The following is a 22,838-nucleotide window of genomic DNA, read 5'->3' on the forward strand; positions in this document are numbered from 1 at the left end:
GGAGCACTTCAGCTGCATGCATTGGATGCAGTGCCTTTTATGTTGTATTTTTATGCAATATTCTTTTCTCTCATGCAAATAAACTTGAAGTTGTAGGGAGGGGCAGCTGAGAAGAGGAAAACTTTCATTACAGACAGCTGACATGCAGAATAATATCTTTTTATATGCCACTCACCACGTGATGGTTAAAAGTAACTCATAGTTCACTGGGTAAGGCTATTTCTGGTGCAATTCTCCTTTTTTTGTGTAACAGTCTCATTCCAGCACATCTTGCTTTACCCTGAGATTTGATGTGTTTGTCAGTCCTGTGCAGAGTAACAGTTACTGGGTATCAGGCCTGAAGAACAGAAAACTTGCTGGATTGATGAAGTAAATATGGGTGAAGATAAAATAAATCTAGCCAATTGTTGCTTTCTGCTTTAGATTATAACGCTAATTGTAGCTGAAAATAACATTAAGATTCAAGATACAGACTGAAGTGGTTCCAGACAGCCTTTCTCATGAAATATTTATGCATTTAGGGCTTTTAACTCATCAGATCACTTATGAAGTTGTGGAGGTTACAATATTATTACGGCTTTGCCTTGTTTTGTGAATACACTGCATTGGCGTATTGATCACTAGAATGCAGTCAGAGCTTTTTCAGGAATCCCATTTGAAATGATCAAACAGATGTTGTAATGCTCCAGGGCACTTTCCTGGGTGGTGTGATTCTGAGAAAGTGGGTCTTGTCCTTTTTTCTGTGATTTCAGTACTTTGCAGCCTGTGTTAAATGAGCTGTTTGCCCAAACCCTTGTCACAAACACAATAATTGAGTCCAAATCCATTCAGCACCAGAGCAAATGTGAGCTGGGTGGCTTAGCAGGCGTCAGGAGGATGCAGCTGACCTGCAGAGCTGGGTGCTGTAGCTCCCCTTGTCCTTTTCAGGCTGTAACTCCCCTTGTCCTTTTCAGGCTGTAGCTCCCCTTGTCCTTTTCAGGCTGTAACTCCCCTTGTCCTTTTCTTGCTGTAACTCCCCTTGTCCTTTTCAGGCTGTAACTCCCCTTGTCCTTTTCAGGCTGTAACTCCCCTTGTCCTTTTCTTGCTGTAGCTCCCCTTGTCCTTTTCATGCTGTAGCTCCCCTTGTCCTTTTCTTGCTGTAGCTCCCCTTGTCCTTTTCAGGCTGTAACTCCCCTTGTCCTTTTCTTGCTGTAACTCCCCTTGTCCTTTTCAGGCTGTAACTCCCCTTGTCCTTTTCAGGCTGTAACTCCCCTTGTCCTTTTCTTGCTGTAGCTCCCCTTGTCCTTTTCATGCTGTAGCTCCCCTTGTCCTTTTCATGCTGTAGCTCCCCTTGTCCTTTTCTTGCTGTAGCTCCCCTTGTCCTTTTCAGGCTGTAACTCCCCTTGTCCTTTTCTTGCTGTAACTCTCCCTGTCCTTTTCATGCTGTAACTCCCCTTGTCCTTTTCTTGCTGTAACTCTCCCTGTCCTTTTCAGGCTGTAGCTCCCCTTGTCCTTTTCTTGCTGTAACTCCCCTTGTCCTTTTCATGCCAGGTTCACATCCCCTGCATCTCCATGGGTGGAAGGTGAAATAGATTTGGGAACTTTTTAAAACCATGGTGCTAGCACTGTGCTGAGGGCATGGGTTGGGCTGGTGCTCTGTTTGCAGATTTACTCCAGAAAACAGATGAGAGGAAGTTTTGACTTTGGTGGAAGGTGTTCTCACCACGAGGAAGGCACAGAACTTGTGGAGATGGCAATTAGCACTCAGATGAAGTGAGCTGTGTGCCCAGGTCCTGCAGAGTGCAGAACCTCCTGTCCCCAGGCCTTGTGTTTGACAAATTCACATACTCATGTGGGAGAAATGTTTTTTTTTCCTTTTACCCTATGTCTTATCATTTCAAAGGCACATCCTAAAAATCCTAAAAATAAGGCTCTTTTGGTTGCTGTTGGAGTAGTGCTGCTGAGGTGCAGGGAAGGAGTGGCTGCTGCTGGTGCTGCTCAGGGTGATGTGTCCTCCCTTCCTGAGTCAAATCCAGCCCCTCTGCTGCCCCAGCCCTGGCCTTGCTGCTGGTTAAAGGCAGCTCTGTAATTGTCTGGTTTGGTTGTAATCAAGCTTGACCTATAAATACTGAAATGGCTCGTATAAAACTGATTAAACTATCAGAGCTGTTTCCTTTAATGTCACCTTTTATTCACCATAAAGGAAATTCCAGGATGAATTGTCAAAGGAGTTTTGCCCTTTTAAGCAGGTTCAGGAGGATTAGAAAGCTTCAGAGAAGCCCTGGTGCAGAGGCCAGGGCTGGCAGTGGTTTGGTTAAAACTCCTCTGGCTCGAAGCTCTCGCTCTGCCACTGAAGTGTTAATGACTGTCTGAATATTCCTTCAGTTAAAGCCTTCACACAGAAGAAAGTTTCATTTTCTCTGTAGAAGAAAATTCAGTTTCCACCCCCACTCTGGCCCAAGGTTCCAGGAAGCAGCATTAAGGGGCTGAGCTAAATACTGGAGGATTAAGCGCCACATTAAATAACTTAATTTCTTTACGAAACGTAATGAAACTGTTACTTTCCCCTCTGTTTGCAGTTAATTCTGTGCACTCACTGCCATTCAGGTTCCTATCAAGCCTTGAAATCTGCCCTGAAAAGCACTGAGGAGGTGCAGTCCCACTTGGCAGTGCCAGGACATCCCTTGTGAGCTGTGTTTAAGTCCTCATTACACGGATACTCATTGCTGCAGGGGGTTTATTTAAACTGATAAACAAATGTAGTATTAATAAGTGGCCATATGGTCAGTGGGGCTTTTCATTCTGGAAATTGTTGTTAAAAGAGGCGTTTAATGAGCGGCGGTTGCGTGGGAATGGGGGGGCTGGTTGCTTGTGGCAAGTGAAAATCTCTGGGCTGCACATGCAGAGCTGACCTTTAGAACGGGCTGCACGCTCACAGCCAGTGTACAAACACAGATTATTGCAGCTGTGCCAGGCAGGTTTAAAGAGTCTCGGTATTTTCTGGGATTTGTGACTTAGCCCGGTCTCCTGAAGAGATGGGACGTGCCCCGTGTTTAGAGGCTTGGTGTTAGTCTTAGGATTTATCACTGCTGGGTGTAAATGACAGAATCGTGGAATGGGTTGGGTTGGAAGGACCTTAAAGCCCCTCCAGTGCCATGGCAAGGACATCTTCCCCTGTCCCAGTGTCCAGCCTGGCCTTGGGCACTGCCAGGGCTCCAGGGGCAGCCGCAGCTGCTCCGTGCCAGGGCCTCACTGCCCTTAAAGGCTTTTTCCCAATACCTAATCTTAACCCACCCAATGCCAGTTTGAAATACATGGGAAGAGCAGTTGGAACCTCTGCAACTTCATTGAGAGGTTTCAAAGAACCCTTAGTGGCCTGGAAGCTTCTTCTCTCCATTATATTTTTTATGCTGGAGACCAAGAAAGCTCAAACTGGGCTTTATGGGCAATGTCTCGTCACTACTGCTGCAGAAATGAAATAATTAAAGTGCAGGCTGAACTTTCAGTGGCAATCTATCTACCTCATGTCACTTATTTACTCTTATTATATAAACCAGGAAGAATAGTGGCGAATGTTGCCAAGCTACTATCAGCACAACGAATTATTCCTTCCAAGTAGAATGGAGTTGGTCTTTGCTACGACTGAGCCTCCTCAGGTCTGTCTGGAATTTAATCTGTTTTATGAAAGGTCAGAATATTTTTACCACTAAAGGAAATGGAGAGGAATGAAAAACTTTATAGGGCTTAAAAATCAGTGGCAAGTTGTGGATGTGATAGGCAGCAAAAGGAGGAAGTGCCCTGAGCGGCTGCTGTGTCTAATGGCAGATTTGCCCTTTAATGTTCACGTCTTTGGCTGATGAGGAAGGGGGAAAGGAAGTGGTTTTTTTATTTTTTCTTTCAAAAAAATGCTGTGGAGAACTCTGAATGGTGTAAAGCCCTCTGCTGAACTACTCCAGTGGGGCTGCATGAAAAGGAGAAATGGTGAATGTGGCTGTGGTGCTGCTTGGGAGGAGCTGTGCCCTCCCAGTCCCTGCCCTCCCTGCCACCCCTGCCATCCCTGCTATCCCTGCCATCCCTGCCCTCCCTGCCACCCCTGCCCTCCCAGTCCCTGCCCTCCCTGCCACCCCTGCCATCCCTGCTATCCCTGCCATCCCTGCCCTCCCAGTCCCTGCCCTCCCTGCCATCCCTGCCATCCCTGCCCTCCCTGCCATCCCTGCCCTCCCAGTCCCTGCCCTCCCTGCCACCCCTGCCATCCCTGCTATCCCTGCCATCCCTGCCCTCCCTGCCATCCCTGCCCTCCCAGTCCCTGCCCTCCCTGCCACCCCTGCCACCCCTGCCACCCCTGCCATCCCTTCCAGTCCCTGCCCTCCCAGTCCCTGCCCTCCCAGTCCCTGCCCTCCCTGCCATCCCTGCCCTCCCTGCCCTCCCTGCCCTCCCTGCCATCCCTGCCCTCCCTGCCATCCCTGCCATCCCTGCCCTCAAACTGTAGCAGGCATTGGGAACTGAGCAGGCTGTGTTTGCCTCGGTGTGCTCACTGCTGTGTCCTGCCTGCAGCTCTCGTTGGCATTAATTTGCAGAGTGCTGCAGTCTGGCTGGAGGGGAGCTGCCAGCTCCAGCCCCTGACGTAGGGCTTTGTTCTAATTTGGGGATGCAGAGTGTGTTGGGCTCTGAGTTGTGCTGCTGGCTTCCTTTCCCCTGCCTTTGTCTGGCTGGCACATGTCCCTAGCAACTTTCTGCAAGTGCAGAGCAATAGGACAAAAAATAAATTAGCCGTTTCAGCATGGCAGGCTTTAGCTGCCCAGAGCCCTTGTTCCTTGCCTGGAGAGCTTCTATAGCAAAGCAATTTCCAGTGAATAATTAGGCAGCCACTTCCATAGAAGTTAACATTATGTTATTTGAAATTGCAGGTTCAGTGTGAAGCTGATTGCACAAAAGATTACTGGCTGAGGAGGATCAATCCCAGAGTGTTTGTGCACAAAATGACTATTTCCAATGACAGAATTATTGCTGTTTTCCAAGGAGTTTGTCTCTGTGCCGTGTTTGTGTGGGCTGCAGTTAATTTGCTGGAAGCTCCAGCTCAGCCCAGCACAGGGCTCTGCTGCTGGAGGACTTTACTCTCTGCCCAGGCCTTTATGGCCCTGGCTCAGGAGCCTGCCCGGCCCCAGGAGATGTGGGGTGATGCAGAGAGCGGTGATGGGGATGTGGCTCTGCGCTGCACACACCTGGGCCAGGAGGTTTTGGAATGGATGCGAGATTTGAAGGCTGCTCTCATGTCTTTTCTGATGGAGCTCTTCAGATAACACCTCTGGCCAGTGTTGTTCTCCTGTGCTCTCACGTGCCTGTTTGCATGTTTGGCTTGTCACCAGCTTTATTTTCTATGTGTGCTTCTTGCTGGGTCTTTTTGGGGTTATTTGTTACCTGAAAAACAGAAGGAAAATACATTTACACTTGGGTTACTGATGATTTGGACAAGGGACAGCCTGTGTGTTCCAGCATCAGGAATGCCCCTCAGTGGGGTCCTGACTCATCCTACAGCAGGCTTGTGCATAGCTAATTACACGTTGGCTGCCTTGATTGGTATTTGATTTGATGCTGAAAGCAGGCAGTGGAAATGATAATGATTTTGGTGTTAAAATTACAAAACTGAGGCTGAGATTTCTGGCACAAATTATAAAATGTTACCTCTTATGTAATGTTAATACCTAAAACACACTTGCTTTGGTGTCAGAGACCGCAGTGATAATGAGGAAGAAAGTAAATGCAGAGTCTGTGAGCGGAAGTTTGTCAAACTGTGCTTTTGAAGTCACATTGAAGTCCTGCTTTCTGCTTAGTCTGGTCTTTTAGGCTTTTGTTTTTCTCTTCCCTCTCATTTTTCTGGTGCTGGCGGCCTCAGGAAAGGTGGAGGAGGTTTCCCTGTGCCCTGAAGCCAGGGACTTTGACTGCCTTGGAGAAGGGGCTCGTTTTGTGAACCAGTGAGTCCATGGCAGTGATTTTATTAATTAAACACTCCTTGCTAACTAGCAGGGTAAACTCTGGCAGTGTTTGCCTTGCTGCTGTTCAAGGGCGGTATCTGCTAAAGAGTGTGGGATTTCCACAAGCCCCCTTTGGGGTGCACATCCCTGTTCCTGAGCTGTGGATTTCCACAAGCCCCTTTATCCTTTGGGGTGCACATCCCTGTTCCTGAGCTGTGGGATTTCCACAAGCCCCTTTATCCTTTGGGGTGCACATCCCTGTTCCTGAGCTGTGGGATTTCCACAATCCCCCTTTGGGGTGCACATCCCTGTTCCTGAGCTGTGGGATTTCCACAAGCCCCTTTATCCTTTGGGGTGCACATCCCTGTTCTCTGCACGGCTCTGGAGCCATTGTGTAATTGATGACAGCTTTGGTGAGCATTAGGCAAGTATTTCATGTGCTTTAGACATCACTGAGTCATTTAGCAGCCCTGAACACGGTGTAGAACAAATGGGGGAGCAGGTGCTGAGTGGAGCTGTCCTTGGGCAGAGCCAGGGCTGGTTCAAGGGGAGATCCTGGGCCTGGTGTTTCCAGCCTTTGCTGCTGCATCATTCTCTGTTTGTTTGCACTCTTTTTTAACTCTGGAGGGAATCTGTCAGTTCAAGTGTGGTTTTGATCGCCGTAAATCTTCCCCTTGCACAAGTGCTGGGTTTGGGTTTGTTTTGCCAACATGGCTCTGAGTAATGGAGGGGTTTTGGTAGAGTGTTGAGCAATGTTTAGTTGACACTTTTAAAAAAGGAAAATCCACCACTTTCCATGGCCTAGTTTATAGTAACTGAAGAAAACTGGCACGGAGAACATTTCCAAGTTGAGAATGAACCAGGTTTGTTTACAGTAGCCACGATTCAGCATTGAGCTGCCAGGATAAAAATAACCAGGACACGTGGCTGCAGCAGCCCAGGAATCTGCCTCTCATCTGGGAGATGGGAAGGGCACGGCCACAGGGGTGGCACTGCCAGCCCTGGCTGGAGGTGCTGCCCTTCAGCACATCTGTGCTTCTCTCCCAAATGGGCACAGTGCTGACCCCGCTCTTCCCTTGGAAACGTTCAATATTCCGCTTTCCTGGTGAAACTCAGAGACGGGGAGGTGTGGGTGATGAGCAAGCAAGGAGTTATTCCTTTTTCCTTCCTTACAGCCAGGTGAGTGGCCCTTGCTGCCTGCCTCTCCCTCTATCCCAGTGCATCTTCCTGGGGCCGAGCAGAGAGCAGAGCCCCTGGGTGCTGGGGGTGCAGGAGCTGAAGCACTGCAGAGATGCTTCACAAATGCTGACACTTGAAAAGCTATTAACTCTTTTTAAAATTCTTCTTTTTTTCAGTTCCTCGTGGGGAGCCTGGAAGAACCTTCAGTAGAGCTGCTAACACTGATGAGAGATCTTTTATGCCAAGGTAAGAGATTTTTAATGTTCTCGTCATATTTTAAATGAAATTTCTGTGCACATTGGAGTGAGTAATTGATAAGTGAAGCTCTTGCACTCTCTCTTTCAGTGCTGTGTTTGCTGATTTTGGTTCACGCTTCTCTCTCCCCACTGCCCAAATTATGAACTTCTTGATGAGCTGCTGAAACTCTAGAAACAGAACCAGCTCACTGTTGCATCAGCTTTGTGTCCTGAGGGGCCTCAGCCCTCGTCCCCAGGGCCTCCCCCAGCCTGTGTTGGGAAATACCCTCAAGTGTGCTCCTTCCTGCCTGGGCCAGCCCTGCTGCAGGAGGGGGAGGATGCCTGGTGCTGCTGGACAGGGCACGAGGGCCTGGTGAGCCAAGGTGCAGCTGCAGGGAGCAGCCACTCTTCAGCTGGAGCTCCAGCTGTGTCTGCATCACCGAGGTCCTGCTCAGGGATGCTGTGCCTGCGCTGCCTCTGGATACTGACACAAACAGCTGCAGCTCTTCACCTCTGTCTGCTCCAGGGCACAGCCCTTCCCTTTTCTGCGGCAGCTGGGGCTGCTGCTGTGCCTGGCTGAGAGTCCCTGTCTGTCCCTGCCTGGGCACTGTTGGTGGCAGCAGCAGCAGCAGAGATGCTGCTGTTAAAGAACGCAGAGCACAGCTGGATTCTGGTGGATCAGGAGCAGAGCTTTTTGGTGATGACAGATGCAGAACCCTGTGATTTATTGCCCTGCAGGTGATGCAGGTGGTTTGGGGAATCATGGAGTGGCACAGGGGCTGCAGCTCAGGGCAGGGCTGGGGTGGGACTCGAGCTCTGTGCCCCTCTTGTCCTGCTGAGGGACTCGAGCTCTGTGCCCCTCTTGTCCTGCTGGGGGACTCATGCTCTGTGCCCCTCTTGTCCTGCTGGGGTGGGACTCGAGCTCTGTGCCCCTCTTGTCCTGCTGGGGGACTCGAGCTCTGTGCCCCTCTTGTCCTGCTGCAGCTCAGGGGCTGTGCCTGGCCAAGGGAGCAAGGAGACACACTCAGCTTTTGCTTTATTTTTGCACTACAGCATTCTGAACTAATGTGACCAGTTTCACAACGTTTACAGTTAATTTTTCTGCACTCTTTAGTGATCATACTCTTCTCCTGACTCTAAAGAACACTTAACAGCCATAGTCCAATTCCATTTGGAAATGGAGCTGTTCCTTCACAGCATGTGACTGCTACAGAGAGCTCTGGATGGAAATGAATGCTGCTGTGTCTGACTGTATTTAGGTGGGCTTCAGCAGTTGCCAAATGAAAAGTTGGCTGGGATGCAGCATAGTAATTTCTTGAGCACTCTATTCATGTTGTATAAACAGATAACATTAACATACTTGTGAAAGAGCTACAAGATAATTAAGGCATGTGGGGTTTACAGTAATAAGGCTCGTGCCTTTCAGGATCTTGGTTTCCTGTTGCACCTGAAAAAAAATCAGCAAATACTGTAGAGAAGAAATGAGAAGTTAGTCTTGTACTGCTCCCAGCTTAAACTTTCCCACAAGTATTTTCTACTATAAATAAGAAGTGAAATAGTTCACAGCTAAATTTAACCCTTAGCTAGATTGCTTTCTGGGTTTTCTGTGGTGGAACTGGCTGTGGGACTGTAGGGAAATGAAGACAAACTGGATCAATACGTTTCATTTATGCTTTATAAAAAATGCATCAGCTTTTAATTTCTAGGGATCAAGGGGGAAAGAATTGTTAATTGGAATTCCCCTCTAGTTCCCATTCAAAATCACAATTTTAGAAAGAAAGGAAGTGAATGTCACTTCTGAGGGAAATGGTCAAGCAGAAGAGCTTACAGTTCCCAGAATTCAGCCAGAGCTGTTGTCAGTGTCCTGGAGTGCACAGCCATGCCTGCTCTGCCTTTGGGCAGATTCTGGAAAATCCCTTTCAGTCTGAGTTGGTTTCACAGTTTGCAGTTAGGCAACTGCAGCTCACATGGGCTTCAGGAGTTGGAGAAAAGCCTCCTCCAGGTGCCTAAAACGAGGGGCTGCGCTGATTGCTTGAGCCTTGCTCCCTGTCCAAGGCTTGGGGAAGGAAGGGCAGCTTCCCTTGGCTGTGTGACTGCAGAGCCTCAGCACAGGCAAGTCCTTTCCTTCTGTTATTCTGCCTTCAAATGAGTTTGAAGTTGTGCTAAACTGATCACAGAAAGCTGTGTCCCTCTCCAGCTGCCCGTGGGATGTTTGAGTTTTTGTTCAAACCCGTACCTGGGTGACACTCAGCCCGTGGGACAGGCTGGGGGGGTGTCTGGGGAGGGTCCCCAGCTGCTGTTGGTCCCAGTTCAGCTCAGGCTGGGGGTGGGTGAGCAGCACACACGGGGCTCCTCTGGGCTCTGTTTTACATCTTCCCCTTGGGAGTCCCAGTGGCAGAAGAGACCCTGCCCCGACTCAGTGATCACACCAGACAGATTGGCAGGGAGTTGTCCACATAGCACAGCTGAAAACACAAAATACACCGCTGTTCTTCACAGCCTCCTGGTGCATTTCTCTCCCAAAGCCCTCGGAGGGCGTTTTCCTTTGCCAGGGCTGTATGTGGGAGCCCGCAATCCCGTGGCAGGGCTGGTTGGAGGTGCCTGGGCGTGGGGGCTGCCCGGGCTCCCAGCCTGCTGTGTGTGTGTGTGTGCAGCCTTACTTGGGAAGGAAGCACAGCCCTGCGGAAGGGGCTCGGTGCTGAGCTCATTGTTTGCTGCAGGGACAGCCCGGCCTGCCTGCTCTGTAAACACTCTGGCCAGTGTTTATCACTGCCTTTGTCATTTGCCTTATTTGTCGGGGAATCTCGAGGAGCAGAGAATTTGCTGCTGCTGCTGCTGCGTAGTGAGTTGAGGGAGTTGGGAGATTTCCATAAAAAGGCAGAGTGTGTGCTGGGCGAGCAGAGAGCTCTGCCTTGGCAGCCGTGTGCTGGGCCTGACCTTTTCCAGAGAGAAAACACTGACCTAAATCCCTCCCTGCTGGGGGTGGAGGGGAGAAGGAAACCTCTTGACTTGCTTCTTTCTGGTCTGATTTTCCTGTCCCGTGCTCGGGTTGGTGCCACGAAATGCTGAGGAAGCAGAGGACGGGCAGTGGCAGCTCGTGGTGCCCGGCACAGCCCCCGTCTTTGTCCCCTGCTGTCCATCCTCTTCCTCTCTGGCACTGCAGGACCCAGCTGTGGCCATTTCCCCTGACCTGGGGCTGTCAGCGTGGCCTTCTCAGCCTGAATGCTGAGGAAAATGAAGCCCAAGCTGGCAGTAAAGGCAGCGAAGGCATTCCCACTCTCAGGACGACTGGTGCAGGGTGCTGCTGCTTTCAGGGCAGCTCCCAGCTCTGTGCTCTAACTCTGCCCTTTCTGTGCCCTGCAGGTCGCTGCTCTCTGAACAGCCCACACCATGCGTGAGTACAAGCTGGTGGTCCTTGGTTCAGGAGGTGTGGGCAAGTCTGCTCTGGTGAGTCTGGGGCAGCCCTGAGCCCTCGCAGCCCTGCAGCTGCCTGGCTCCCGGCACACCAGGGCGCTGCTGCTCTGGGGTCACTTCTGTAATGTGCCAGGACTTCACTAGCCACTGTGCCAGTGCTGGGGAGCTGTGTCATGGTTCAGGAGAGGTGATTAATTGCTGCTAATTAGCGTGTCATGTCTGCCTCCTGCACGGGTGCTGTGCACAGCTGAGTATCAGTGAGCGTTGCAGGCCCGAGGGCAGTGGCACAGCAGGAGGAATCTGGCTGCAGTCCATCACAGGATCAGTCCCAGAGCTGGGCTTCAGCCCTGCACACCTGCAGGGCTCTGGGTTTTCCATCCTGAGTCAGCAGCTGGCTCAGAGCAGCATCCACAGCCCCTGCAGAGAGGGAGGAGCAGCACTTTGCTCTCCTGGAGTGCTTGTCCTGCTCCCGAGGAGAGCTTTACACAGCAGAGCTGATAGCGAAGCACTGAGAGAGACACTCCTGTCACCCATTTATCACTCACCAGTCAAGCAGCTCTCTCCAGCAGAGAGGCAAAGAACTGGTCAAGTGTGAGTTATCTGCAACAAGGAGCTGCAGTGTTCCTTGTCACAGGCATGATAATGGCTGAGCAGCTTTCATGTCCTGCCTCGTTGTTTATTCTGCTGCACAGCCAGGTGACAATCCTGGTGAATCACCTGCAGAATGCCAGTGAACAGGAGGAGAGATTACTCACTCGTATATCAAATTTATGCACTCTTCCAGCAATCCCATCCTAATCACTACAAGGTGTTTACAAGGTGTAATTTTTTTACAAGCTCTGTTCCTCCACAGCAGTGTAAGCAATCTGTATTGCTTTTTCCACCAGCACTTCCCTGATTATCTTAATTTTCTTATGTGGCACTGAAAGACTCACTGGGTGAAGTGGGGCACTTAGTAGTATGCTGTAAATAAAAATTACTCAGCATCTGACATACTTCTCTGTGATGTGAAGTCTGAGTCAGCACCATCCCTGACCTTTTGAACAGCTGAAATGCAAATACCCAAATAGTCTGGTAAACAAAAGTGAAATTCTTTTTGACAGGCTGGGTGCTAAGTCAGCATATTTGGTAATTCAAATGCATGAATTTGGTAATTCATGATCCATTATTTTTATAGCAGCACACAGTAATTGCCAATTAGCAGCTAGGAGTGGATAATATTTAGCTTTCACAGAGTCTGTGTACTTATTTACAAGCATTAGTGAGGAGAGGTTACAAGGTGGGATTTAAGATAATCTTGGGGTCACTTTAAATTTCATTCTCCCAAGTGCACGGACTGACCTGTGCAACAAAGAGCCTGGTGTTCCTGTCCAGCCCTGTGTGCCCTGGGTGCAGTGGCAAACTGGGGCTGTTCCACTGCAGATCCTCCTTGCTTTAACTGTTCTGTGCCAGCCCAGGGCTGATGCTGCTTCTGGTGGCAGTGATGGAGTGGCAGAAACCCCTCACAGTTACAAAGCCACAGTTGTTCAGCAACCTTTGTTTCCTGCACAGCACTTTTATCCCATTGCTGAGGCTAGAACTCTTCTGGAGGGGCAGAGTGACACAATTTACAAGGGTGCCCAGCGGTGCAGAGCTCTGCAGAGAGCTGGAAACTAAAGCTGGGCTGCACCCCCCAAACAGAGGAAACTTCCAAAAGTCTTGGATCTACACAGAACCCAAAACCACCCCCAGATCTGCAGCTTCTCCCAGGGCCTTTCTTTTCACCTATAATAGGTGAAGATAAAGTCCACCAGAGATCAAGAGTGTCACGTGTCAGTCAGATTGTCACACTCAGGGCAATTTTATTTTCAAAATAGAAATTGTATGTCTTTTTCTCTGGTCCTCACTATTGACTTTTAAAAGCACATTTACTGCTGTTACTTTTTCCTGAAGTGCTCTTTGGTGAATGTTTCTGGTTGTGTTCAGCTCACTTGGGATTTTTTTCTTCCCTTCCTCCCCAGACTGTACAGTTCGTTCAGGGAATTTTTGTTGAGAAATATGACCCAACAATAGAAGATTCATACAGAAAGGTAAAGCACCATGGTTTTTATTTCTTCCAAGTCTCACAGAGGGAATTCCTGGGGCTGCTTTGGGTGCAGGGCTGGAGCTGCTGGGCAGAAGTCCTTGCAGGGTCCCTGAGCTGTTACATAATCCAGGCACAGAGCTGCTTTCTTCCCTGCATGGATGTCAAGTGAGCCATTGTTCCACGGATTAGCAGAAGTGTCAGCACATTAAAGGCACCAAAACATACACTAAAAACTTGTGACATTTGTGCCTGTGATAATTAAATTAAATTGTGCCGTGAGTTCTGCTGTTAAATTTACTTGACTTTCCTGGAATTACCCTGGTTAGAGCCAAGACATTTCTCAGAGAGTGGAAGATGTGCAAAGTCTCATTCTGAGGATCCTGAAATATTTTGCATTTTCTTCTCTTCCTTACTCCCTTCTCTCCGGGCAGCAAAGAAAAATTCAAGTTTTAAGGTGCTTTGATTTGCAGGAGTGGATTAAGTCGAGATATTTCCAATCTCACTTAAGTTGAGATGTTTACAGTGAGCTGCTCATTTAAGCCTTGCTAATGAAGGGAGTCCTGGAGCATGTGAGCTGACCCAGATGCCTGGCTTGGGGCATGGTTAATCCTCTAAGAGCAGAGCTGCTCAGCCCTGGGGATGCAGGTGCTCCTTGCTGAGAGCCCTTTGTGCAGAGGTGCAGCAGGAGCTGAGACTCCTCTTGCCTGTCCCACTGCAGAGCCTTCATTCTGAGCTTTTGTTCCCTCTTTCCCCAGCAAGTGGAAGTAGACTGTCAGCAGTGTATGCTGGAGATCCTCGACACAGCAGGGACAGTAAGTGCCATTTCTTTATCTCATTGCTGTGCAGCTCCTTCCTTAAGAGCAGAAATCCTGCCCAGGCAAAGGCGGTAAATCAGCTGCAGCCATTTAAAAGCAGGATTTTGTTAGACAACCTCAGCAGTGAGGTGGGTGCCAGTGCCTGGTGAGCTCTCCCCAGTGCTGGCACACAGGGGCTGGTGCCTCCTGTGCCGTGCCCGTGTCAGCTTTCTGCTCTGGGAGGGTTTGAATCATGAATTTGCCAGTGGCCACAGGGCCAGAGGCTGCAGGCAGTGCCAGCCAAGGGGCTGCTCCCCAGCAGGTGCCACCAGCAGAGCTGCCCTGGCACTGCCCTGCTGTCCCTCCAGTGTCACCCGCAGCTGGCACAGCCCTGCCCAACAAACCATCGCTGGGGGGCTGGCAGCACGTCCCAGGCACCTGGTGCTCCCTGGAGGTTGGTTTTAGTGAGAAAGCCCTGGAAATCCTCAGCAGCAGGGGCAGGAATTGTTGCTGGTGGGTCTGGTAAAAGTCCTGGCCCTGCTGGGGCTCTGAGCTGGCACTGTCCAGCCTGTTCTGGCATTTCAGTCAGTAAAACCATGCAGACATGGTTTTATTGCTGCTCTTCAGCTTTTCCCCATTTTTCCAAGAAACCCTTTATTAAGGGAAAAAAAACCAAAACCCGAAACAAACCCAAACCAAAGGGAAAGAGAGTGTTAATGCTTTTATTCAATTTCCATGCTCCAGTGGGTTTCTGTGAGCAGTAAATATGTAAATCCATCTGTGGCACTGCATTCTTGTCTGCAGTACAATGGGAGTATTCCTTTGGAACTGCTCATTAGCTGCATTCTCCAGCTAATTCCTGTAAAAAACGTTTGCTTGCAGGAGCAATTCACAGCCATGAGGGACCTGTACATGAAGAATGGGCAGGGGTTTGCACTAGTATATTCTATCACAGCACAGTCCACGTTCAACGACCTCCAGGACCTGCGGGAACAGATCCTACGGGTGAAGGACACTGAGGATGTGAGTAGAACATGGTTGGGTTCCCTTCTGCAAGTGCTTAAGGAGCTTTGCTCCCAAACCACCACAGCCTGGGTGTTTACATACAAAGCTTCTTTCAGAGGATCTCCTTGGGGAGTGCTGAGGGAGTTTTCAGAGCCTTGCAGCTTTCAGTGGTGGTGTTTGAGGCACAGCACCTGCTAAGGGGCATCCCAAAATCTGATTTTCCCGTGTCCTGGAAGCCACAGTCTTTTGGAATGCTGGGAGTTGATTGAAAGCAGCATGACTTCACTTTTTCTCCTTTAAACTCCTTTCCAGGATTTGCAATTTTCTTTCTCTGTGCTTTAGCTGTGCTTCATTTCCCTCAGAGTTAGGGGCAGTCGTGGTGAGGATGTTCCCAGGGGCAGTCAGTCGTGGTGAGGATGTTCCCAGTAGCTCTGCAGCTCTCTGGCACTGGGGACTGGCAGGGCTGGTTCCAGAGGTGGGAAAGGGAAGTTCAAAGCTGTGGCAAAATCTGTCCCCCAAGGAGGTCACACAGTGCGTGAGCGAAACCATCAGGGGCCTGACAGAGCCTTGGGCTGTTTTGGGTGTTTGGAGCTCTTTTAAAGTAAGGACAGATCAGCTGTGGGGGGTTTGGGGTGTGACAGAAGATGTGCCAGGCTCAGGTGAGGGTGGCTCTGTCCCCTGGCTCGTGGTCCTGTGCTGTTCCCTGGCTGCAGTGGCCCTGGGCCCTCCTTGCTTTAACAAGCTGAGCTTTTATTGGTGCAAAACTGCTTTTGTTGGTGCAAAACTGCTTTTTATTGGTGCAAAACTGCTTTTGTTGGTGCAAAACTGCTTTTCCTTGGGGCAGGGATTACTGTGGGGTGAATCCCTGCTGCAGGAGCCTGAGCTGGGCTTGGCTGGCTCACAGGGGAATTTGTGCCCTGAGCTGGGCAGGTTCATCCCCAGCAGACACTGCCGCTTTCCCTTGGGCCTCAGGAGCTGAGGGCATGGGTAAAATGCGTTTATTTGCTGTGTGTGTTCCTGTTGACGCCAAGCTTGAGAACCTCTTGAACGTTTAAGCTGCATTTTCCTGAGTTAGGAAATGTTCTCCTTTCTGTCTTTCACACCAGAACATGTCTAAAGTCCCAGTACATCAATCATTACATTATCTGTATCTGGAAGAGTTTAAATTCCAATCTCCTACACCTAACAGCAAATGATCAAAGGTAGTTGCTCACCAAACTCCATTTTTGGATAAACCATTAAGACCTCTGCAATAATCTTACACAGTTTCATGTCTTCAAACCTGTAGTGCTTACTCATCTCAGTATCACTTTTTGCCCTATTATTTCGCATCTTCATACACTTTGGTTTTTTGCTGAACATGTTCATAACACATTTTCATGTTTCAGTATGAGAAATTTTCTCTTAACTGTCTAGAAAACTCTAAAGAACAGGATATTTACAGCTCTGTCTAAGCTGATAGAGCCTGGAGATCTGATTTCAAATGAGCTTTTTCTGCATTTGCTTCATCTGTACTGTGGCTTCAGGTTCCTGATGTAATAAGGAAAATTTATGTCTCAAAAATAAAAATATGATCATTCTCTAATGGGTATGGCTGGGAGTTTTAAGGAGAAAAATTAATCTTGAGTGTAGTTGTGTCAGGAAGAGACCACAAATATTAACACTGAAGCAGATTAAAAACACACAGTGTGTTGTAAATCACCAGATGAACGGGGTAGTGATTTATTGCCCAGCTGGACAGGACTGGGTTTCTGCTCACAGAATGAAATGTTGGAGGAAATGGAGCGGGTGCACTCCCTGATCAGCAGCTCTTGGGGGTTGTTCTGCTTCCCCTGGGTGTGAGGAAGCAGGAAATGGTGCTGGGCTGTGGCACTGCCCTCCTGTGCTGCCCTGCTCCCCGCCGTGCCAGCCAGAGCTGCAGCTGTGCCAGCGCTGGGGCAGCTCCTGGCACCTGCAGGGCACCTGGGCTGCTAGGAGAGATCTTGGCGGTTTGTTCCCTTGCTTGTGGGTTGGAAAGGTCCTCAGAGCTCCTCCATGGGCAGGGACAGCTCCAGTGCCCCAGGGAGCTCCAAGCCTGTCCAGACTGGCCTGGGACACCTCCTTCTGTGCCTGTTGGGGACACCTGGGAGGGCCACAGCTGTGCCAGGCACTGCAGAGGGGCAGAGCCACTTCACCATTGTCTCCTGGTTTTTATTGGGCTCATAGTTCATCCTGCATTTCCCATCCTGCATTTCCCATCCTGCATTTCCCATCCTGCATTTCCCATCCTGCATTTCCCATCCTGCATTTCCCATCCTGCATTTCCCATTCTGCATTTCCCATCCTGCATTTCTCCTGCTGCATTTCCCATCCTGCATTTCCCCTGCTGCATTTCCCATCCTGCATTTCCCCCTGCATTTCCCATCCTGCATTTCCCCTGCTGCATTTCCCATCCTGCATTTCCCCCCCTGCATTTCCCCCCCTGCATTTCCCCTGCTGCATTTCCCCTGCTGCATTTCCCCTGCTGCATTTCCCCTGCTGCATTTCCCCTGCTGCATTTCCCATTCTGCATTTCCCCCCCTGCATTTCCCCCCCTGCATTACCCATCCTGCATTTCCCCTGCTGCATTTCCCATCCTGCATTTCCCATCCTGCATTTCCCCTGCTGCATTTCCCATCCTGCATTTCCCATTCTGCATTTCCCCCCTGCATTTCCCCCCCTGCATTTCCCTGCTCATCCCGAGAGCCGCAGCAGCACAGAGCTCCCTGCACATGACCTTGCTGATGGATTTCTCCCCCTGTTGCTCCTCCCCAGGTTCCCATGATCCTGGTTGGCAATAAATGTGACCTGGAGGAAGAACGAGTCGTGGGCAAAGAGCAGGGGCAGAACTTAGCACGACAGTGGTGTAACTGTGCCTTTCTAGAATCATCTGCAAAGTCGAAAATCAACGTAAATGAGGTGAGCACCTCCTGTTGTGTGTGTTCCCAGCATGAACATGGCATTTTGAACCCTGTGTGTCTGAGCTGGGCATTCCAGGGTGGGCTGGGGAAGGGAACCATGCAGGGTGGCAGCCATGCAGCGTGCCAGCCATGCAGCGTGGCAGCCATGCAGCATCCCAGCCATGCAGCGTGGCAGGCATGCAGCGTGGCAGGCATGCAGCGTGGCAGCCATGCAGCGTGGCAGCCATGCAGCGTGGCAGGCATGCAGCGTGGCAGCCATGCAGGGTGGCAGGCATGCAGCGTGGCAGGCACTCTGTGTCTGGCCCAGGGATGGGCTCCCTTTTCTCTGCACAGCCAGGGTCCCTCCCCAGGCTGGTGTGTTACAGCCTCTCCCAGGGGCCATGAGCAGCAGAGGGCCCTGAGCTGGGTGACTTTCAGCTTAGATAAGCTTTATCTGGAGAGAATGTTTGCCGCAAGAACTGCTGCCATTCCCAGTGTGGGTGATGCCCCGTTGTGCTCCTTGCCTTGTGTGGGGTTGGCTGTTGATTTTGGAATATTTGCATTTCTGGCTGCAGGTGCCTCATCACAGCCCCTGTAAGCCCCAGCTTGCTGAAACCATGCCCAGACCCAGACCTGAGCAGTTCCCTGAGTTTAACTGAGGCCCCTCTGCTCTGGGTGCTCCTGCTGCTGCTGCCGGGGGCCGTGGGCTGCCTGGGGCAGCTCTGCTCCACATCAGGCACCAGGTTTTGTTCTGTGCTGGGGCTATCTGCCTGTGCCAGAGGCCGAGTCTGCAGGCACAAAGGCTGAGGTGACCTCGTGCAGCAGGGCTGGGCTGGTTCCAGCTGATAACTGGGACCGTTCAGGGCTGTGGGATCAGCAGGAGCAGCAGGAACTTGGCCTGGGCCCAGCTGGCCTGGCAGCCAGCAGGGTGGGCTGGGAGGGAGGGGAGCCCCAGGAACTGAGAACTGCAGCTCTGGGGCTGGGATGAGGGCTCAGGATGGGCTGGGAGCCCCAGGAACTGAGAACTGCAGCTCTGGGGCTGGGATGGGCCTGGCTGAGGGCTCAGGATGGGCTGGGAGCCCCAGGAACAGAACTGCAGCTCTGGGGCTGGGATGAGGGCTCAGGATGGGCTGGCAGCCCCAGGAACTGAGAACTGCAGCTCTGGGGCTGGGATGAGGGCTCAGGATGGGCTGGCAGCCCCAGGAACAGAACTGCAGCTCCTGGGATTGGCCTGGCCGAGGGCTCAGGAGCAGCAGAGCTGAGCCAGCCAGGCTGCTGCCCGCAGGGATTTGTGTGTGGCTGGGATGCAGCAAGGAGCAGCTCAGCCTCCAGCAGATGCCCAGGGAGGTGCCAGAGCCAGGGCTGTGAGCATTCCCACACTTGGGGGGCACACTGACCCTGCTCAGGCCTCCCCCCGTGGCCAGGGGGTCCTGGGGTGCCACCCCAGCCCTCAGGGGGGATCCTGCCTGTCCCTGCTGGGTGTGCGGCCCCCAGGAGGTCACAGCAGGGAGGAGAATGTGCTTGTCTGGAGGATGAGTTCCTGCTCTCCTCGTGATCTTCGTGTCCTGCTTTCCTGCCAGCTGATATTGCCCAGCTGTGAGAAGTACGAAAGCTGAGGGAATCCAAGAGAGGAACTGTGAAAGAAGCAGCTCAGTGCACTGGGACTCTGTCCTGCTGCCTCCTGCGCTGGGGAGGCACTTGCATTCCTCTGGGCTTTGTTCTTGCTTTCTCACTACTTTTGGAGTTTCTAAATTTGTTAAAATCTAGGTGAAGAGTGATAACTTCCTACATGCATTTGCTGCATGTGAACCAAACCTTTCAGATAATAAGTTTTTAATCCGGGTGACCTTCTGGTGACCTCTGAGATGCTCTTGCAGCACGCTGACTCTTTTTAGGGATGGTGGCATTCCTGAAACCTTGTTGCAGATGGCTGTACTCACAGTCACTACCAGCACCTAAATAATCTAATTTATGAGAAAGGAAACTCTCAAATTTCAGTTGTTACAGTGTGTTACAAACTGCTTCTTTGTCTTGTGAATTTCTTTGGAATCAACAAGAATTTGTGAGCTGTCAGCCACTCCAGGAAGGGGAAAAAATAAACAAGGACAAGGGTGGAGCCCTCTGAAGGTTGAAATATTTCTCCTCAATGCTGTGACCCCGCTCCAAGCATTTTTGCAAAGCTCATTTTGCTATAAATGGGCTGAGTCTTGCTGGGAAAACAGCTCCCAGCTCTCAGCAGGCTGTGCAGCTGCAGGAGGCCCTGGTGGCAGGGCCAGCCCGGGGACAGGGACAGGGACAGGGACAGGGCTGTCCCCTCCCTGCAGGGAGTGCCCTGGGCCGCTGATCCTTGAGGATGCTCTGCCTGTCTTAAAAACCCCATGTAAATCCCAATTTTCTCCCACTTTTCCAAAGCTCCTGCTCCTCTGAAGGCTTTGGTGCTGATAAACTGAGTTTCCAGCTCCCTTGTGTTCTGATGGGAGCTTTGGGTTTCTTCCTTCATAAGCAGGTGCTTGAGGAACATGTAATAAATCCAAGCAGTTTAATTGAATTTACATAACTGCAGCCACCAGGACAGAGTTGTCAGCTCCCCGGCCTGCCTCAGTTCTGACAGCTCGTGTTTTATCGCTTGGGTTTTTCAGCTTGTGCTTTTCATTTGCAGATCTTTTATGACCTGGTCAGACAGATAAATAGAAAAACACCAGTGGAAAAGAAGAAGCCTAAAAAGAAATCATGTCTGCTGCTTTAGGCTCCATCATGCAGCAGCTCTGAGCCAGGTAAGAGGGGCCTGAGTCCCACCTGGGCCAGGTGAGCAGAGCAGCTGCCAGCAGGGCCCTTCCCTCTGCTGCTGCTCCTGGGCTGTGACTGAGCAGGAGCTTTCTTCTGAGCCCCAGGGCTCGCTTGTGCTGCCTTTTCATCCTCTGAGAAATGTTGGTGTTGCTCTTGCCACTGCTGTGCCCATGCTGGGGCCTTTGGGGACAATTGCAAATGGCTTTGGATGGGACATGGGGTTCAGTGGCACACAAATGAAAAAATAAAACAACCCAAACCAAAACAAGCATAAAAAACCCCAAAACAAACCCAACCAAAAAGCACACCAAGAGTGGACAGAGCTGTAAATAATCTGTGCTGGGGCTGCTGGGGTTTCCTGTGTGTCTTGGCAGGGAGCTCTGTGTGCTCACAGCTGTTCTGTCATGCTCTGGAAGGGAACTGCAGCTCTGCGGCTCCAGGTTTGGGACAGAAATGTCCCCACTTGGCTGGCACTGCTCTGGCCCTGATAAAACACAGCATTTGGAGAGTTACCCTCCCACAGTCTCCTGCTTTCTGTGCCTAGGAACAGCCCAGAGTTCTGGGAAAAAGGAGCTCCTCTGCTGCCTCTGGGCCGTTGGCTTTCAGGCCTTGGAGGTCACTGCTGGCCCCAGCAGAGTAAGAAATGTCCCCCCATCATCTCCATTTGTATTTTCTTTTACTTCTCCAGATTGCAGGAATGAAGAACTGTTGCCTAAATGGAAAGTGCCAGCATTCCCAACTTCAGAACCTTATGGAAATGAGTAACATATCGGAAGAAGCTTCTCCTGTTTTTTATATCCTGCGGGAAGAATTTAGATCTTAAAATGGTTTGCACACAGTCCCTGGAAAAAGCAGTTGCTCTGTGTATATCTCTTGGAAATTAAAGCCAATATTCCTCCTCCTTTGCAATAGCAATTAACAAATGTGAAAATAAATATAATTGACTCTAGCATATGATTATCCCAAGGGGCATGGATGCATTTCAAATGTTAGAGATTGCTACTATAATTAAAATTCATATTGACCATTTTATCATAATTTCTCCCCATCAAGCACTAAAAATGTTCCACTGTTATATTTTATATCTATAACTATAGATATATATTATCCAGAATTTCCCTTTGAACTCACTGCAACAAATAACTTTTTGAGTCATTGACTTCATTTTATATTTAAAAGTTACAGAATATCATTATTTTCATTCTGCCATTGTATTCTAATTAAAAATGTTTGTGCATAATGCTTTGGAAAAATGGGTCTTTTATAGGAAAAAAACTGGGATAACTGATTTCTATGGCTTTAAAAGCAAAAATATATAATATACTAAACCAACTCTAATATTGCTTCTTGTGTTTTACTGTCACAGATTAAATTACAGCTTTTATGAATGATTAAATTTTAGTACATTTTCATTTTTGTTTCTGTGTTTTTGTTACCCTTTCCAGCCTTTGGGTTTGCTCCCTGTTCTGGGAGTTCCTCTCCCATCCTGGTGGCTCAGGGGTTTGTTGAGGTGCCCCCAATACCCTGTGCTGTATGTAATGCAGCCCTCCCAAAGGACAGCAGGCAACTCCTGTGTTTCCTCTTGGCCTTTTACAGGTGGCACTGCTGCAGGTATTTCCTCTGCTATTCCCTCTGTACAGTGGCTCTGCTGTGCACAAGTTTGGTTCCATCCCAAGCTCTGTCTGCCCTGGAGGATGATCCTTGGTTTCAAACCTGGCTTTGGCTGGTGGTCCCTGCTCAGCTGAGGTTTTCTGTTTCACTTTGGGTTTGTTCCTTGTATTCTTCAATCCCCGTTGTTTATGAAGTTCCCAGGAGCAGGATCGAAGAGGCCCCTGGGTGCTCCATCCTCTGTGTGTGCAGGTCAGAGCCCCAGGGACCCCAGCCCCTCCTGGGGACCCCCAGGGCTGGGGGCTCCTGCCCCCCTCGAGTGGGTGAGAGCAGAAAGTGTCAGCACAGGCCCTGTCCTGCTGCTTCCGCTGGAAATGAGAGGAGAGATGTTCCTGCACCCCTGTGGAGCTCATTGGGAACCAGGGGGAGCAGGTTCTGTAAACCGCATTTTCTAAAACTCTGTTCTGATGCAGCTGGTGAGTTATAGAGAGCCCAGTTCCTAATGCAGCCCAAACCGCACTGGATGCAAACATCTGGATGATGTGACAACATCTGGATGATGTGACAACATCTGGATGATGTGACAACATCTGCCTCCTGACCAGCACAGTTACTTCAGCAGCTCGTCTTCAAGGCACCCCTGCAGCTCCTTTTTCAGGAGGAGCAGAAGCACCGTGTTGGCAGGTTGGTTATCTTGCTGAAATGTAAAACTATTTTAGCAATAAAGTAATTTCAGTGAACGTGGTGGTTGCTGCACGTCTCTTGTATAAACTGGGGCACAGAGTGAGCGGTGACTGGGTGCACATGGGCTGAGTGAGGATGAGGATGAGGATGAGGATGAGGATGAGGATGAGGATGAGGATGAGGATGAGGATGAGGAG

The 22,838-nt window shown here is 50.2% G+C and overlaps 1 protein-coding gene across 3 annotated transcripts in view; it reads left to right on the forward strand.

Annotated features, from left to right (window-relative positions):
* RAP1A (RAP1A, member of RAS oncogene family) overlaps positions 1-21,761 on the forward strand; it is a 28,583-nt gene extending 6,822 nt beyond the window's left edge. The window contains exons 1-9 of one of the 3 annotated variants that reach the window (XM_030965692.1): positions 7,089-7,130; positions 7,307-7,376; positions 10,730-10,813; positions 12,781-12,849; positions 13,601-13,657; positions 14,522-14,662; positions 17,438-17,581; positions 20,222-20,336; positions 21,038-21,761. In XM_030965692.1, coding sequence (XP_030821552.1) covers positions 10,757-10,813; positions 12,781-12,849; positions 13,601-13,657; positions 14,522-14,662; positions 17,438-17,581; positions 20,222-20,308 — 555 coding nt within the window. In that variant the 5' untranslated portion in view covers positions 7,089-7,130; positions 7,307-7,376; positions 10,730-10,756 and the 3' untranslated portion in view covers positions 20,309-20,336; positions 21,038-21,761. Of the gene's footprint in view, positions 1-7,088; positions 7,131-7,306; positions 7,377-10,729; positions 10,814-12,780; positions 12,850-13,600; positions 13,658-14,521; positions 14,663-17,437; positions 17,582-20,221; positions 20,337-21,037 lie in introns of those variants that run through there. The other 2 variants (XM_030965693.1, XM_030965691.1) reach the window with 2 other exon arrangements.
* Positions 21,762-22,838: the final 1,077 nt, after the last annotated feature.

The sequence above is a fragment of the Camarhynchus parvulus genome, chromosome 26 (assembly GCF_901933205.1).
Source record: "Camarhynchus parvulus chromosome 26, STF_HiC, whole genome shotgun sequence".
In the NCBI taxonomy this organism is placed as follows: domain Eukaryota; kingdom Metazoa; phylum Chordata; class Aves; order Passeriformes; family Thraupidae; genus Camarhynchus; species Camarhynchus parvulus.